This window comes from Alexandromys fortis, unplaced genomic scaffold (genome assembly GCF_014885135.2).
Source record: "Alexandromys fortis isolate MF-2015 unplaced genomic scaffold, M_Fortis_MF-2015_v1.1 scaffold_37, whole genome shotgun sequence".
Taxonomy (NCBI): domain Eukaryota; kingdom Metazoa; phylum Chordata; class Mammalia; order Rodentia; family Cricetidae; genus Alexandromys; species Alexandromys fortis.
Window position 1 is genome coordinate 13,267,370 of NW_026067914.1, and position 19,435 is coordinate 13,286,804.

The window sequence follows — 19,435 nt, forward strand, 5'->3', positions numbered from 1 at the left end:
TTCAATGTCCCTCAACCAAAGTATAGGTACAATGGAGTCTCAATTAGTTATTTAAAAACAGAAACAGAAACAAACAACAAAAACCCAGCAACAACAACAAATCATATTAATTTTTAAAGGACATTGTCTATCTTCTTTGGCAAATGTATATTTCAAATTTTCAAACATCTAATCAGCATATTAGTAGGAGGCCACTTTGACATTATTATTAGAAGTCATTCGATGAAAATAAAGATGAAAACAAAAGTCTATACAAAACTCAGGTTACATTATGTTCTAAAATTAGTTAAAATATTTCCCCCTTTGCAATTTTAACATGGAAACCCAATGTAAGGGTTCCAGGGAAAAATGAAGTTCATCAGTCACAGTTTTACATACACCGAATTCATTTAGAAAGTCAAAACTCTATTTGAGAAATGAATATGTAGTGCTTTTAAAAGAACTTCTTTAGATTTCAATTAAAAGATTCAGAGATGCAACTAAGGAATAAAGTGTGAGGTTCTTTGCTTTTTATAATTATTTTCTTTTTCTAGCATCTGCTTTAAGCTTTAGAATTTTCTGTGCTGTGAAGTGAACATTTCCTTTGTGTTTTATCTTTTATCTCACCCTTGCTTCCTATTTACTACTTTCATTTCCTTCTTGTCCTCGGAGGAGCAGGGATGTAGGTAGATGAATACAGTGCTCAGGTTTATATGAGCTGAGGAGAATGGAGGAAGACATCCTTATTTATTTTAGTTTTAAACTCAACTTTTATTCATTTTATGAAGATTCAGACAGAATGACATTTCTCTGTCACTTTAAATTCAGAGTAACACCATGACACTTTAAAAACTTCTTCAAGGCACAAGATATTGAAAAAAATAAGAACACTGACTCACTTCATATCATAGTGTACTGAGCTAAGAATAAAATATCAAAATCATCTTAAACATTGTTGAGAACTGTAGCTATAGGAATGCTAGCAAAATAAAACTAAAAATGTCATCAAATTTGTTCTCGTGTAAAAAGTGAGAGATGGGTAACATTGAGTAAGAAAATATGATAGTTTAAAAGCTGTATGAGTTATATTTTAAAATTAATAATTAATAAGTGAGAATAAGTTGTGTATTTCTTTAGTATCTATACAAATAAAAACTTAATTTAGTTAAAAACTTTTCAAAACAGAAACTACAAACTTATTCAAGGAAATATTTTTTGGTGTTTCATCTGTTGTCTGTGTAATTATAATAGTAGAATGAACATTTGTGTTACAGAAAGTCTGATTTAGTAACATACACAATTTCACCAATAATTCTGTACTATTTCGATAATATACCTTTTATCAACCAATAAGTCATAATATAACTTTGTTAAGTAAGGAATTAAGATGTTACTCTTTATTATAATTTAAACAACTCTACAAATTCAAAAAATCTTAAAGTTGTTACGCTAGCTGGCTTAAGTTTTATTTAACATCTATATAAACTATAGAAGACATTAAATTCAAAGCAGAATGATTTCCAGCATAGGTTATTAAATTCATTATTTACTATTTTTGCAAACAATGGGCAGGTGTTAATGAGTTCTGTTGGAAACTTTCTATAATGTATTTGCTGTCTAACCGGTAACTTTCCAAATTCCTCTTCCTTTTAGCAATATTGAAGACTTTAGATTCCTTGTCAGGTAATTTGGTAGTTTAGCACCACCATGTGGTTGGTTTGGAGAAAAACTCTGGAACATGACAAAATTTGTACATACATCTGCTATTTCTCTAATCACTTTTGTATCTACTTTGCTATGTCTTATTCTAAAGAAAAAAATATTTTAATCTTTATGTCTATGAACATTAGGTTTCTCTTTTAAAAAGTATCTGGGTTTTCCTTTAAAAACACTTTAACTGGCACTGGAGGAATGGCTATTTGTTAAAGAGTGCCCTCTGCTCTGCCAAGGGGCCTAACACCCCTATGGCAGTTCACAATTGTCAATAACTCTAATACCAGGTGATGCAATGCACTATTCTAACCTCCACAGGCACATGACAACCAGCGCATGCTATATATACTTGTCAGTCACTATGAATGTATGTATTGCACATACATATAAAATCCTTAATTCAATTTTCTAGACATCTAAACATTCTCAACTCTAACTTTTTAAAAATTGGCAATACTCAACGCAGATTTCTGTGCTATCTCTTATATTTAAAACTCTTAAAGTTTGACTTACTATTCAAATGATATAGCAATATATTCCATATCTGCTCTCTACAGAAATTTTTATGTTTGGAGTTAGAGATATGACATTATTGCAAGTAGATAAAGGATATTTTATTTAAGCACAAGAACTTGGTTCAGATCCATATTCAGCTTGGAAATGAGACTACAATCCTAATGCTGTGGAGGCTGTTACAAGAAGATCCATTGTGTTCAAAGGACAGTCGAGTCTAAGTAAATTGATGAGTTCCCGTTTTAGGGACAGAACCTACCTAAAAGCGTAAGATGAAAAGCAATAATGGAAGACATGTCCTATGGACCTCATATAAAATAAGAAGTCCTTCATAATAAGGTATAAATGCATGCACATACATCTCCACACAGATATACACGCATATATGAAGCCTCACATAAAATGTAGGTATACATGCAAAAGATATTCTCCTCCTCCTATTTTCTCTTTCACACTTCCTTAACTATGAGTCTGGCGAACCTGCTTTCCAGTCACTGGACCTACTTTTGCCAGCTTTTTTTTTTTTTTTTTCCGAATCACAGTTAGCACTCCACTATCCAGCCTATCTTTTGACCTAAGTCTACTTTGTTCCTCATTTCTAACTTTGCATTGGCTTCTCTTCCTGCCGTCCCACTTACTTCTCTTTTCTATCCTTTGCTCCGGAAGTGAGTGTATGAAGCTCCCTCTGAATGTCCTTTGTGAGTCCTCTGGCATTCAACCCCAGCAAGGTACAGAAGAGGCTTCACAGTCTCTGATGCCATTTTGGGTATATGCAGCAGACACAGATAAGTAAGATTACAGGACACCAGACTGATTGCAGTTCTACACTTCATTCTTTCTACAAAGAAAGCCCTGCAGGATGAAGGTCTTCGTTAATCTTTTCCCTACTTCTTTCATTACCAAAATGCAAACGCTGGATTATAATCTCCTATGATGCATATGGTACATGCTTTTAAAATATTTGTTTTCATTATGTTTTATGTCCCCAAAAGTAGTTCACCACATTTGTAGTTTTGCTGCATAAACAAAAATATCACTCCAGTACATAGAAGGTTTTAAATTATCATTGGCTAAAGGAGTACTTTAGGTTGGCTTACTGTTCTCATTTTTGGTATATTGATTTTTTTTATTTTTAATCACATGAAATGCAAAGTTAGCTATATTTTTGTAAATATTAAAAAATAAAGTTAATTACACAAATGGAAAACATGTGGTTCAAAGAAGAACGGTAACTCTTTCAGACAGATGCAGCTTGCTAGAAATCGTAAATTTAAAAAGCAAAGATGTTCTAGCATGTGAAAAAGTCTGTGTTAAGAAATTATTTATACTTTATTTAATGATATATATGTGTGTTTCTAAATCAATAATATAGAATTTTATTAGATATTTTGTTATTTTTAGGAAAATATTTGCTGAATCTGTACAGAGAAGTACTAGAGGATCTTACAGTTCTGTATTTGATTTGGTTTGCATTGTATCAACTACTGGATGGATTTTAATATTATTGTCATTAATTGCAGTCATTGGAATAGTGCCACTTAATTTTAAGTTAATTTATTAAAACTGCCAATATTTGACAGTATTGTAATAAATGTGTAATCAAGTAAAAACATTTGCATAGAAAAAAAATGAATGAATATCTAATGAATAGTTTTGTTTTAAGATTTTTTGAACAAGCTGCAAGAAAACTGTAGTTCTTAAATTACATAATTTATTTAGAAAATATTTTGCTTGAAAATTTGGCTTTCATTGTACACACACACACACACACACACACACACATATATATATATATATATATATATGGAGGAATTATACTTCAAATGTTCAAGTTTCAGTCTATTTCTTCCTTACAGGTGCATTCTTACCTGGTACAGAGACATTTTTGAATTATTGAGTGCTTGATCACATTTTATTGAAATATTGATTTGAACACTTGCACTCTGATTGTGAAATATGCCCAGTCTCTTTTTCCTATTTTCAGACAAAAAATTGAGATTACTGAGCTTAAAACTATGTCTCTGAAACTGATTCTTTCCAAAACCATCTTTCTGATTGCTTTACCTTTATTTTCTAGGCAGAATAGTAAGCTTACTTTACAAGATTATGTTGCCAATATGTTTCTGTCCTGCCTTAGTCTGTTAAAAACTCTGTTTCAAATTCTTTGTCCACAAATGACCTGTTCCTTCTCAGATAATGACACCTTCTGATCATGAGTTCCTTAAAAACGTACCATTCCAATGACTATTAAGACTTGCTCAACTGTGCAGGGCAAAATCTTCTTAGTGCAGGGTGCAGGATGTATTTTTGTGAGAGTGATTGATTGCCTTATTGTGTTGATGAAAAACGATGCATGTTCATCACAAAATATGGAGCAAAAGGACAAGAGGATGTAAAGATGGGCAAATGATAATGGCTGTTGGTCAGAATATTAGTGACCATGTCCTTTCTTCAGTACGACTCCACAGGAATAATGAATTGCTGCCAGGATATGAACCTTAGGGACCATTTCCATGCATACAATTGCCCGCAGACCTTATTTGCCCGTGGTTTAGTGCTGATATTTATTTTTGCGCTAGATTTTGGTCTGTAATCATTTTTAATTTCAATCGTTTCTGTCACTGACTATATGAATACGTGTATCCTTCCTCATAAGTAGCCTATGAGAAGGCAGCCCAGGCTGTTTTCTTCACTTGCTTTGAAAACATCAACAAATTAGGTTGGAGTATCAATCATATTTCAAATGAATAGGTACCTTCCTTCTAACTGTATACTTTGTTTTTCTTTAACACTTAATAGCTTGATGGTTGATATGCATTAAATTCAAAGGCAATTCCCACACTCAGTTTTGGATCACACAAGACAGATGCTAGCCATTCTTGGGGACAGAGTAATAATGATGATGACGATGATGGTGCATTCTGTATGCTCATGATACTAAGTTTTAAATTCATCAAAAAGCCAATAATGAAATCCATCAAATTCTACATATATCATGTAGAAGCAAGAACTCTAGAATCACGTGGAGAATAACTCACCTAAAGGTTAACACTTTTTACAATCAATGAAGTTGAGAAAAAAATATCTGAATGTAATACTCTCCATAGTATTGACATAACAAAAATGTAAAAGGAGAAAGTCACTATATAATATAACTTTCATAATTCTTATTTATTTATTTGTTTGTTTGTTTGTTTATTGTTATTTAGAGACAAGATTTCTCTGTGTTGCTCTGGCTGTCTTGCAACTCAATTTGTATCCAAAACTGGCCTGAAGGTACAGATCTGTGTGCCTCTGCCTCCAGAGTGCTTGGATTAAAGGTGTGCCTCACTACCAGGCCTAATTCTTCTTTTTTATTTAGGGAGATATTAAAACTAGATATTCCATTTCAGTAAAATTGCCAGCGCTTATCGCATAGCTCCTTACAATGTGATTTTCCCCCTGAAAATCTGACTATAAGTGACATATTTCTAGCTAAGGGGAATGGACATTGTCACATGCAGTCTATTTTCCCAATCACTTTCTTAACCATCTAGAAACATTCTTAAGATCTGATGGGCTGTGAGTAGTGTCAGAAGGTTTGCATTTACTTTGTATTTATTGTGCAAAAATGAAATACACTCAGCTTCACAAAATTCAATTTCATCACGAATAGTTCATTTTCTATAATTCTAAATGAACTTTGATTATTTTGTACTTCTTTTAAATGCTGGCACTTTATGGGGATCATTAGCCAATTAAGTTCATTATTCCTAAATTAAGCTGGTAATAAGAAGAAAGAGTGGTTACATGCAATCAAAGGGCTGACTGCTGATTCTCTCTGCTCTTACTGAGATGCAGCATTTTGTGAGGAGAGGTTTTCATCTTCAGCCTACAGGCCCAAAGTATCCAGCAGACTTTCCCATGAAGCAAGAAATTTCAAAGACAGTTCAGTCACTTTCTTCTGTATCCTGCAGACTGTCTTGCAGAGTATTTCATGAAACACAAACCCTGAAGGATAATCTCACCTTTAGGCAAGTTCAGCAGTTATTTCTCTGTGGGTCCTGCATATCCAGTCAAGCATTCCAGGCAAGAGCAGTTTCTTGACCAAATGGCTAACCAACACCATAAGGAGCCTCTTTGATACCCATCTTCCTCTTGAAGTAATTGGTGCTGCCTGGAGCATATGTGTCTCACTGTCATTAAAAGTCTTATGTTGTTAAACATTTTAAATGCCATATTCTGAAGGCCTCTGAAGAATACCTATCTAACTGAAATATATCTCTATACATCTAGAAAATCTAACTAACATAATTACAAGCTTAACTATTATAGATGATTATCTATTAACCTAGATTTCTTAATTATACATGCATAAACACAATACCTTTATCAAGAGCAGACGTATACATATAACAAGATTGACATAAAACGTGTATCAATAAACTGAGATCCATACCAATGCAAAAATTCATCTTTATAGCATATCTTCCTTTAAATGTAAAGAAACATTTATACACAATATTTTGGAATATTGGCATAGTTATTTCTCACCGAACTACTTGCTGCTGTTTGGTGCCCAAAGAATTTTCTATGTGGTGGTTTTTGCAGCAACCTTTCATGGGTCTTGTTCCATCGAACCATATTGGTGTGGAAGCAATCCATAGGTTCTCATCTTCTGTGGAAACAAGAGAAGAACCTCTTTTCCAAAGCAACATATCTTTAGACCCAAATTTGGAAGATTGATACATTAATAATATACATGAGTATCAGTTCATACAACGTACTTAGCTCATTCACAGTCAAAAAGTTCAATGGCAACACAATAATATACATAATCCAGACTCTTTGTATATAGTCCATCTTTAGGTGGCTTGTTTTTTTTTACTCCTTTTAATCTGACTGTCTATACTGTCTCATTAAAGATTTTAACCTTTTTTTAAAACATTAACGTTATTTTATGACTCTCTATACTCTTTTTCTTCTCTTTTCCAAGTCTACATACATTTATCCAACACTCTAACTAATCTGGATTTGTCTTTATTGCATATCTGTAATTCTTTACTGTCCAGGAGCACTTTTTAAAATGCTAATCACTTCTTAAAACTTAAATTGTGCCATCACTATGGTATATAAGGTACTTCTTTCTTGCCTGCAAGACAATGCTGACTCTGAGAGCAGAAATGAAGCAAGCATGAGTGATGGAGATATTGCCTGCTTTCTGGAAAAACACACAACTAAGCTAATAAAAATAAGTGTTTGTGTGATTGACATTAACAAATGTTAATTTTTGTTATTTTCAACGTTATATTGCTTAATGTATCCAGAATTTTGAGCATTTACAAAACTAACTTTTAATTCAAATTAACATATACTCCCTCCCATCTTATATATAATTCTCTTTCAGAATTTTCAAATGGCGCATGGTGAAAATCTTACTTCTTTAGATGTATTAAGTATATACTATGGCTTTGTTCTAGAATATGTTAAAGTAAAAGATACATAATGTACCACCAGCATGTACGCCATTAAAAGAAAAGTGTGAAAATCCCTTTTTATAAAGTAAATTTCAATATTAAGAATTCAAACTGTTTCTCTAACTTCTTTGTTCTTCACGAAGAACCTTCGATAATGTGTTTCTCCCTTGTCTTGTGCTAACATTTCCAAGATGAACATTCTCATGTTTGTAGCAGTTTCTTCTTTCTTCAACATGAGCGATATTTGTTACTTTCTCCAGGAAACTACCTTTCCTTTGGGCTTGTATGGGCTATGCTATGCGGCCCATGCAACACAAAGCTGAGTGTGATAAGACCCACCTGTCATCACAGCACTGGGGAAACTGAGACTGCTTGATTGTTAATTCAGAACCAGCCTAAGTGACAGAATGAGATTCCTTGTCTACAGCCACTCCTGCCAAAATGTGTCTAAGTGCCACAGTGTTCCTAGACATCAATGATTTTAGTCATATAGAGATGAAAGAACTGATATTTGCAAGTGGGACCCATCTAAACTGTATTTGTGCATATGCACAACTGACTTCTTTGGTAAATACTTTCAAGGTCATCTATAATTTAACAGTATTCTCGAGGTCGTGATGCTTGGTGATGTGTTCTGACAATGCAGTACAATACACATTGATCTTACATATAATGCTGGGATGTAAGCAACTTTAATTACCACAGTACTTACTTTAATTTTTTTTTAGTTTCTTCCTAATAAAATATGTGTGCATTTAAGACTTTTAACAGGAAATGGTACCAGTGGAAAAATAAAAGGAAAGCAAGTGTCTAGCATTCTTCATGCACCTGGAATCTAAATAGTCAGACAATCCAATTTTATTGTTGCTGTTTTTCCAAATTCCCCTATCTTTACTTTTGTCCAGTAGATGTCAGTATTGGATAAAAGCAAACTAGCATTTCCCCTAATATTTGCAGATTGCTTAGGAGAAACATGAGTTGCCCTGTCTACTTTGATGTGCACATGTAGACATTTTCAATTCTGTGTATTTACATAATTAACATTATAGGTTACTTCTACATGCTATTGATCTTTAGTGTTCTTAAATATTTACCTTGTGTTTCCTCTGCCCCGTGTTTCTCAAGAAGGGAAGCTGAAAGTGTAATTAATTGGGAGCAGCTGACAGATTGCTTAGAAACAGTGTTCACCAATTCTGCCCAGATCTAAGTAAACGTAAATCTTCATTTTGTTTTTCTTACAGCCTTTGGATTTTGAAACGAAGAAGGCATATACGTTCAAAGTAGAGGCCTCCAACCTTCACCTCGACCACCGCTTTCACTCTGCTGGCCCCTTCAAAGACACTGCTACAGTCAAAATTAGTGTGCTGGATGTGGATGAGCCTCCGGTGTTCAGCAAGCCACTTTACACCATGGAGGTTTATGAAGACACTCCTGTGGGGACCATCATCGGAGCTGTCACAGCCCAAGACCTAGATGTGGGCAGTAGTGCTGTTAGGTAAGAAGAACAGTTTTTAATGGGTATTAGACAAGGAAAACTTAACTATGTCAGCAGGAGAAAATGAACACATTACCTTACTGAAGGTAAGGCCAAGAAATAGCAGAGCATGTGCCACAAAATTTAATGAATGCTTATTAGTATAAGGATAGAAGTATTGCTATAAAATCCAACAGAAACAACCAGTAAAAAATCCTTGCAATACTGTTTACAGTGGGTCATACTGGACATATCACTCAAACGTCATTTATAAAAGGGACTGAGCAACACAACTTTAAACGATTCTCAAGATTAGTGATGGGACCTCCCCCCTCCGTCCATGTCTAGGAAGGTGAACATTCAAACTGGCTAGGCTCCCACCAAGCCGGATCATGAAGTAGGATCAAAACCCCTTGCCATTGACCTTGGCTTCTCATCAGTCCTTATTGTTCGCCATGATCAGAGAGTCCGGTTTTATCCCATGCTTTTTCAGTCACAGTCCAGCTGGCCTTGGTGAGCTCCCAATAGATCACCCCACTGTCTCAGACTTTCCACAGGGCAGGGAACCATGACTGCTCTTTGGATTGGAGAGGGAGGGGGAGAGGAGTGGGGGGAGGGGGAGGGAAATGGGAGGCTGGGAGGAGGCGGAAACTTTTTTTTCCTATTCTCAATAAAAAGAAAGAAAGAAAATAAAAGATTAGTGATGGGAGAATTTAAAGACATGATTCTTTTAGAAAAGGCAACACAAATCTCCCACCCTTAACCTTATAATCCGCATCACCAACTTTCTTATCTTCTCACAAATCAAATCAATAGAGTTATTCCAAATAAACATTCCCAAAATTCTTAAATTATTCCATTATTAACACAAGAGTCTCACATCTAATGTCTCCTATAAATAGCAGCTAAACAAGACATAGGAGAGATTCTTGGCTAGAACCATTCTCTGCAAGTTCTTATCTAACAGTGAGACTTTGAAAATAAAAAAGTTATGAGATTTGAAAGTATGTGTCATGTTAAGGTTGGACCACATATTCCTGTTCCATATATAAAATATGGAAGGAAGTAGCAATGTTACCTTCATAATTCCAAATCCTAACTGGATAAAGTCCACATAACTTGCAAATCTATAAGAAATGCCATTTTTTATATGTGGGCTTGGATATTGGAATAATATACCCAATCTTTTCATCTTATACCAGATTTTTTGGACCACAAGCCCCCAAATAATGACAAAGAGACTTAGTGTTAATTATGAAAATTTAGTCTTAACTTAGATTTTGTTCTAATTATCTCTTATGACTTTATGTAACCCAGTTCTATACATCTGCATATTGCCAGGTGACTCACAGGTTTTATCCCTTCTTTTTCATGTCCTTCTTCTTCTGTATTTGGATGTTAACCCTGGCTTTCTCCTTTCATGCAATTTCTCTGTCCCAAGAAGTCCTGCCTACACTCTGCCTTCCTAGTTATTGGCCATTCAGCTCTTTATTAAACCCACTATAATTACACATCTTCATACTATGCCTAGGAATATTCTGCAAAGCATATTTTATTCAAGTGGGAACTCTAAAGAAGTACAACGGACTAATTTAAGGGGAGACGAACAACTACTGGAAACTCAATATTTCAGTGGAATGCTTTCCAGGTTCTTAACTGGAAACTAGCTATTTTTATACTTCTTATTATTACCAAACCTTTAAAAACTATACACAGACATACAGTGATTGGTGAGAGATTTACAAAACTGCTATATATTGGTGGCTGTCATTTGTCAGTCATGTTGCTGAAGCCCTTCTCGTTCTTGCTGAATTTTATCGGCAATAAAAAACATCTGACGAAGAGATTTATATTACTTTTTTGTAGAACATAAATGTTTATCATAACAGGCTTTCTTTTGAACCACCAACTAGCTCCCAATGATGACATGGAGAGTTATTAGTTTTTGAATGTTTAGCCTTACCTTAGCTCTTATTTCTTACTAGCTCTTATAATTTGAATTATCCTGTTTCTCTTTATCTACATTTCTTTTACCTTTCTTTCTTTTTTGCATGTCTCACTCCACTTCCCCCAGTTTTGGGCTGTCTGGTAGCTTCCTGACTTCTCATCCTGAGCATGTCCCTCTCTTTTTCTCTCATTTTCTCATCCTTCTTCTCACCTCCTATTTATTCTCTCTACAGACAAGGTTCACCTATTCCTCTCCTGACTAACTATTTGCTGTTCATCGTTTTAATGGACTAATCATCTACCTTAGGTGGGCAAGGGGAAACAGCAACACATTTTTACATAATTCAACACATGCAGCATAAACAAAAGTAATATACTTTTATAAATTAAATCAAAAACAGCATAAATAAATGTAACACAGTTCTACACAGAATGAGTAATAGTTCACAGCATAAAATAACATAACACACCTTTGCCTAGTTAAAGTAATATTCTACAGCATGTTGTTTCAGAAATGTTAAATGTTTATAACAAATGTGAAAATGTATATCTAACTCTCCACAGTCTAACTATTGGTAGAAACAATGGATAGTTCAGCAACAGAATATTTATGTTCATCATGGTCCTGGATATCTAGACTACACACAGAGTTGTTTAATAAAAGTTGCTTGGATATTATGCACGGCATAATGATATGCACAGAGCAACAAGAATATATTTTCAACTAATAATTCAGAACTAATAAATGTGGGAAGTCTGCAAGTGAACTATATTATTAGGTAATAGGACAGACTTCCAAATTGGAAAACACAAAAACATGGCTACATGAGGGAAACAATAGAAAGTCATATTTTATAAAAAAAAAAAAAATCTTGCAGCCACTGTTTCTTTAGGCTTTGTCACAGATGCTACCATCTGATAGTCTGACTATAAGTTAATTAAAGTAATATCCTCACTTTACTCCTCATGAAAAGCACTTACATCCCCAAAAGAACAGACACAGATAGAGCTAATTGATCCCTGTGAGGAGTTGTCAAAAGACGGACATATTATTGAATGACATGAAACCTTTAGTTCTTTGTAGTAAACAAGAAACTTGAATCATGACAGTTGAGAAAACATGGGCCCTGAGTCATCTTTTTGTTGTAAAAATATGCTTGCTCATTTATTAATAATAGGAAAACATATGTTCTTAAATCTATAAAATGTAAAATTACATCATATTATTCAATTTTATATTCGTGTGTTTTATTTTCCCATCTTTTGCAGCATTTGAGCATGATTTTCCTCTTTGGGTATTTTTATAAGTGTTACCAATCCCATAGTCACCCTTATCACACTAACCACATCAAAAACCAAAAATGGAATTCCTTTATCAAGAACTGGTCTACCGTCACAGAAAGGTTTACTTTGGTTTAATATTTATCATATAGGACACAGGTGGACCTTATTCCATCTTCACCACCAGTACAGCCGTGCTCATTTCTTCCTACCTTCACTTGGGTATCCTTTGTCGTTTGGTTATGTTGTATTGCTGATATTCCAGCACTGTGACTAAGTACCCAAACATATCTTATTTGAGGGAGAATGGGGGTTTTCAGATCAGGTTGAGTGGGTTCAGTCACTTGTTGTCGCTATGTTTCCTTACTTTGGCAACTTCTGATGATTACTCTCTAGTGAGACAAAGCTGTTCAACCCATGGCATCTGATTTCAGAAAAAGAACTAGAAAAGGCTTTTGAAAAGGAAAACCAATCAGTTTCATACACCTATGGTCTGTATTATTTAGCACTTCCCTAACTCCTAGTATTCCATCCATCTATGAATTCACAAGGGGATAATTCAAATGATGAATCTTTAATTTTTGTCATACGTTCATCTCTCACTATCCCATCAGCTAGCAAATAAGCGTTGACTATACAGGCCTTCCGGGAACAATTTTAAATACAAACTATACTATAGTCTGGTTTCCCACCTGGCATCTATTTTTTGAGGTTCTGCTTGTTATTCTGACATTTTTAGGAAAAGATATCTCATGAGTCACATAGACATTGGATATCTGCTAATTTTGAGCATAATATCTAATAAACTTGACATTTTATCACAAGTGCAGCAATCTAAGCACTGCAAAACAACAGAATTCTGGAACAGAATTACCACCTCTTTAAAACTGCTTATAAAATTAATATTTGTCTTATCCAAAGGGAAAGACAAACATTAGAAAATTATTCATAGTTTTTCACATGCTTGTGTAAGATTTTTTGAGGCTAAAAAGAGGAAGGAAGAGCTAATATATTATAATTTTTGCACCTTTTAAGAACTGAGCATGTGACTTATTATGGTGTTTTTTTTTCTATCAGTATATAACTCCACAAGAGGAATTGTGTCTATACATTCCTTCTGATGCAATCCATACATCTCAAATACAGTCTAACACATCATAAGGAGTGAAGACATTTCCTTAAATATATGTCATGATTTGTGTTAATTTATCTAGCTAGTAAAATAACTCTTTTGTTTTGTATTTTAGACTTACATATTGTTTGAAGTCTTCAAACTTTTTTTTTTTTCAGCATGTATGCTTGCCATGTGTGTGCCTGCCACCTGGGAGGGTCAGAAGAAAACTGCTGAATCTGATCTGAAATTATGAATAGCTGTGAGCTACCATGTAGCTGTTCAGAACTTGCTCATTGTCCTCTACACGGTGACAAATGCACTTAGCCAATAAACCTTCTCTCCAGCTATGAGAGTTATCACAGAGATAGAAAATCATATAGGAAACTATAAAGATTTCTGTATTTCAGCTCTTGTATTTATGTAAATAAGTTTATCCCTATTAATTAGCTTAGGAATTACCCCCAGAAAAACCACAATAATAATTTACATGGATAGTTTTTATATAAACAATTATTTGTTTATATATATTTATGTTTATATGCATATACATATATAGAAGAATAACATAGGAATATATTATATTTATTCCTTCTTTCTATTCCTTCCTTCCTTCCTTCCTTCCTTCCTTCCTTCCTTCCTTCCTTCCTTCCTTCCTTTCTTTCAAGATGCTCTTTCCACATATTACTGGATTTCCTGGAAGTCATAGAGATTAGGCTGGCACTGAATTCACAGCGATCTTCCTGCCTCTCCCCCCCTTGTGCTGCTGTCAGAAATGAAGGCACTCACCACCGTGCCCCAGCTCTCATCCACATTTAATTCTTTATTTATTTTTGAAATTATAACAGAGCTATCGCACTTCTCTGTCCTCTTTCCTTGCCACAAACCTTCCCGTATACTTTTTCAAATTCATTGCCTCATGTTTTCAATTGTTTTTACATGCATACATGTATATACATACATATTCTGAAATACATGAATACAACCTGGTCAGTTCATATAATGCCATTCGTATGTATATTCTCAGGACTGACTATTTGGTGTTGAACAACTAATTGGTCTGTTCCCTAGAGAAGACTGTTTCTCCTGCTCTCAGCATTACTTGGTTTCCTTAAGTCCTATGTGTCTTGGTGAAGCCTCATGGATATTTTGATGGATCTAAGATGCATATATTATTTTTTTCATTATAAATACCAAATGAAAGAAAGAATATATAAGCCTCAAAGGTATTCTGTATTTTAATAACATTTTAATTTGTCTTGTGACTGTTTGTTTTTATTCTAATATCTATTGAAATAATCATTATTTTAAGGAAACAGGCAAAAGGTATTCTATCTTCTAATTAATAATCATAGCATATGAAAAACTTCTTACACCATAATACAGGAAAGTAGAGTCTATGAGTATGAATTTTTAATGTTTACACTAAGAAAAATATATCTTGGTTTCTATGACAGAAACTATTATTCCTGGATTATTTCATTAATTATAAATAAAGCTAACCACTCTCATTTTACAAAAGCCTAAACTAAATCCACTGAAACATACATTATGTATTCTTAAATCATTTAAAAATATGCAGGAAATAAACTCACAGACACTATCCAAAAATGTTAATAACGAGACAGAAATACTATGGGTAAATTGATGTTCGTGGTGAGATCAGGAAGGTAGAAGTTAGTAGGAAGTACCTCAATGGCACTCAAGGAAAAGTAAACCATTATGACAAGTCGTAATATAGAAACTGCAGCAGTGGCTGAATTTGCTAATCTCTAGGGTAGTAGTTTGTTCTGTTTGTCTTGCTACTGCTATGCTATTCTTAGTATTTAAGACCCCCAAGAGAATTATTGTTCTGAGTCGATTTTTGCATGAAGTCTACTTGCAAATGTGCTGAAGGCATTTAGTTTCCATTAGCTGTGTTTATGGACACTAGAGAGCAGAGGGATTTCTTGACTAAAATAAATACCTGAAAAACACATTAAAAACATTTTTTTTTCCAAGAAAATGAGGTTTGACAAGAGGAAATGTTGCTAGGTTTATGTAACATAAAGCCCACAATATGAAAACATTCAGGTGTTTGATGTAGATTCTAGGCTGCTGGAGTGTAAGTTTGCTCTGTTTTGTTATTACTCAAGTATGGTTAATGAGGAATTGGGAGGGTGATTGGTCTTCAGATACTCAGTGTTGATTCTGAGGTGGAGGAACAGGGGTGATTCCAATTCAGAGGCAAAGCAAAAACTTACGTGAACAAAACAAATTAGTCGGATCTTCTTGGGATTTGTAGGCAAACTGTGCCATCACAGTTTTAGCTTGGAGCATGAGTTTATGTGGGTGGGCCAGCATCTTGTGCATTCCCCTGACTAGCCCTGCATACAGAGTGTGTTACAAAGGCTGCCTCAAGTTTGCTGATAGTATGGGCAGATGGTGTTCCAGGAATGCACCAGTTTGAGTCTAAACACAAATGTGCATCCCAGACTAGGCCTTACATCAGTTAAATGTCTAAGGATTTAATAATATTGGTGATAAATGTCATCAATATAAAATGACTTCAAAATATCTAAAAATTTATTGGTTATGATGGAGCAAATTGCCCAGATTTTCTTAAACATTCCCTGATCTTAGTTTAAAGAGGGACTAGACATTTTCTTTTATGATATCAAATAATGGCTTCAGTAAGGATAGGGATATTTTTGAACAAAAGTATCCAGATTCCAAGGAAGGAGACATGATTCATCTGTTTCTTAAATGTATTCTGAGTATAAATTATTATTTTTCTGTTGTTGTGATAAAACACGATGAGCAAAATCAACTTATGGGGAAAAAGACAAGTTTAGTTTGGCTTATGGATCCAGAGGATTGAGTATTCCATCATGGTAAAGACATGGCAGCAGGAGCAGAAAGCTGAGAGCCCACATCCTCAACAGTAAACATTACACAGGAAGATTAAAAAAAAACTAGAAATAAAATAAAGCCATATACCATAAAAACCTGTTTCTGGTGATATCACTTCTCCATCAAAGCCCCATCTCAAAAACTCAGCTGGGGACAAACTATTCAAATGCCTAAATCTATAGAGAATATTTTTCTTCAAACAACCACAGAGTACTTATATGAGTGAAAGATTTAGTTATTTTATACTTATTTTTTAATCTTATAATTTTCAACAATTTATTAAATAAATCAATAGAGACAGTAAAATTATACAATGGTGATTTTTCTAGAATACTAGGTATATTTGGAGTCTATTGAATACTTGAAAGCACTTAAATTCTTTATACACATTTATATGATTTAACCTTGGCAGAAACCTAAATAAATCTGAAATATGTCATGTTTAACTTTGAAAATATACAATTCGTCAAGTTGGAGTAAAAATCAAAATATATATTCTTGTTTTTAAATATGACTTTTAGCTTCTTAAAAGATTTAGGCAAGCCGAGCAATAGTGGCACACACTTTTGATCCCAGCAATCAAGAGGCAGAGGTAGGTTGATCTCTGTGAATTAGGGTCCAGTCTCGTCTACAAGAGCTAGTTCCAGGACAGGCTCCAAAGCTACAGAGAATCCCAGGCTGAAAAAATAAAAAGAAAGAAAAGAGAGAAAAAAAAGGATTTAGGACAAGCTAATGGTCTATAGGAAAATTCAGTGACCTCATGCCCTCATGATGCAGACCTATACACTCTGATGATTTTGATGAAGATTAAAACAAGAAATCCAAACTTTTCATTTTCAAATAATTTCATATTATCCTATTGGTATATTTAATTATGGTTTCTAGAGGATTTATTTTTGAAGTTATTCTGCTACGATTCATGTCAATCAATTTCCACCACCAGAAAAAAAGCTGGCTCAGGTGATTATGTTTCAAGTCGTTAATCTGAACGAATTGTATTTACGTTTTACCTTCTGAAAGGTAGGTTATTGACTACCTTGCAGTACTGAGGAAACACATATTTAACATATCATTCCCTTTACTTATTAGTTATTAAATTACTTTTGTACGATGTTTATTACCAAGGTTATTTGGAATTTATTTGGAATCAGAATGCACCATGGGCTTTCATGGCTCAGGCATATTTAAATTTTGAGTGACTAATATTCAGAGTTCTGAACCTAAAATAGCAGAAGTCAAAGGCATGAGGTGACACTCGGGTATTAAATAAAAGTTTCCAGAAGTTTGGGTGAAAGCTAAGTTTTAGTGAAGTGACCCTTTAGATTAAAGTTAGACTGTAGCATCCAAAGCAAGGCATGAAAGGGTTCATTCTGAAAGTTCTAGTCCCTGATAATTTCATCAATACTCTAGAGCTATAGAATTCTTCACATATCGTGATATGTTAGGATATTTGCCTTGTCAATATTCTGCAGATTTTTTTTTAATTGGGCAAATATTACAGTCAAAAGTGGACACTGTTAAAAATTGTTTTTTTAGTCAGGTAGAGGATTCATTGAGGTCTGTAAAAGGCAACAGAGTAGAACCTAGAAGTAAGCCTCCAGCTTTAACCTTGGTCAGCTGTGGTACGATGCTGAGTATATTTAGTTGAGCCAAATGCCAAGGTCAGCCATATTGCAGCCTGCAACAACCACGCTTCCCAGGTATCATCTAGAGGAAAAAAGTGTCAGATCTCACCAAGTGATACTCATCAAAGATAAGATGCGCTAAACAGTAAAGAGGCCAAAAAAAAAATCACTGGGATTGACAGAGCCTGCATCCTTGTACTCATAGTTTAAACATAATCAAAGTTTAAAGCTGGAAAGATGCGGGAGGACTGCTTGTAGTTCCACTTCTCTAAAGTCAGGTTGACGTTTCCCACAGTTTAATGCCCGACATAAGCATGAATGTGTGAAAAGGAGATTATTTTTGGCATTGACAAACAGATGATATAACATAAATAAAAAGAAATAAATTTTAAAGGATTCCAAAATGCATAAAAGAAAGATGGAAGAAGTGAAAGGTATGCTTAGAAGTTAATCAGAATAATTTATTAGCGCAACCTATTTATGTCGTTTCATTTTTATAACATTCTGTATTGCTTTTCACAACTAGCTAAAGCTGTAGTTATTTCCAATATTACAATGGAGACAAGGGAAACAGACATTGGAAGGAATGACACGGTCACTAATCATACCATATATGAACAAAATTAATGTTTTTTTCTGATTTATTTCATAAAATATAGCACACTGCGTATGGATGGTGCACTAAACTAAAAGATAAAGCTTTTATAATGAGATAAGTAGCTATGTTATTCTTCTTAGTGTATGCATACCTATACCTAAGAAAAATTAGAGAACTATAAATATGTTGTTTAATTTTATTTCTATATTTTGTGCTGTGAATTGAGTCTAGGGCTTTGTACACTCTAAATAAGTGTTATTCTATCTTGCTAAATTCCCACAAGAAATAATCATTGCATACAGCTATTGCACATTAGGTAATTCGGATAATTTAGGTCATTAGGATAAATGACCTAAAAAAATAAAATAATGGAGATGCCTTTTAATAAATGGCAAAAGTGTAACTCTTTGGGCAACTATCCAGGATAAACATGCACAAATAGTAAAAATAATTTTTAATAAAAAGTATTTATTTACTCTTTCTGGAAAATTTTCCATGAGAATACAACATACAAAGAGCTTATTACAGAAATACAATTAAAACTTTTTAATTCCTTTTTTGTTTTATTTTTGAGATTATAATATAATTACCAAGTCCTACCTTTATTTCCTCCCTTCCACATACCTTTTCTCGCTCTCTTCTAAATTCATGGCTTCTTTTTCATGAGTTGTTGCAACATGCATATATATATATATATATATATATTTTCTAAACATATACTGATTAATATGTACAAAGTTTTTTATATTTGTTTTCAGGGCTTAATATTTGTTATTGAACACAAAGTGCTGTGCTCTTTCTTCAGAAAGGTTATTTCTTCCACTCTGAGTATTCCTTATGTGTCTA

General features: G+C 33.9%; 1 protein-coding gene across 1 annotated transcript in view; it reads left to right on the forward strand.

The window, feature by feature from the left end:
• Nucleotides 1-19,435, forward strand: part of Cdh12 (cadherin 12) — a 309,480-nt gene that overhangs the window by 272,704 nt on the left and 17,341 nt on the right. Inside the window, exon 7 of the mRNA XM_050139097.1 lies at nucleotides 8,903-9,156. Coding sequence (XP_049995054.1) covers nucleotides 8,903-9,156 — 254 coding nt within the window. The remainder of the gene's footprint in view (nucleotides 1-8,902; nucleotides 9,157-19,435) is intronic.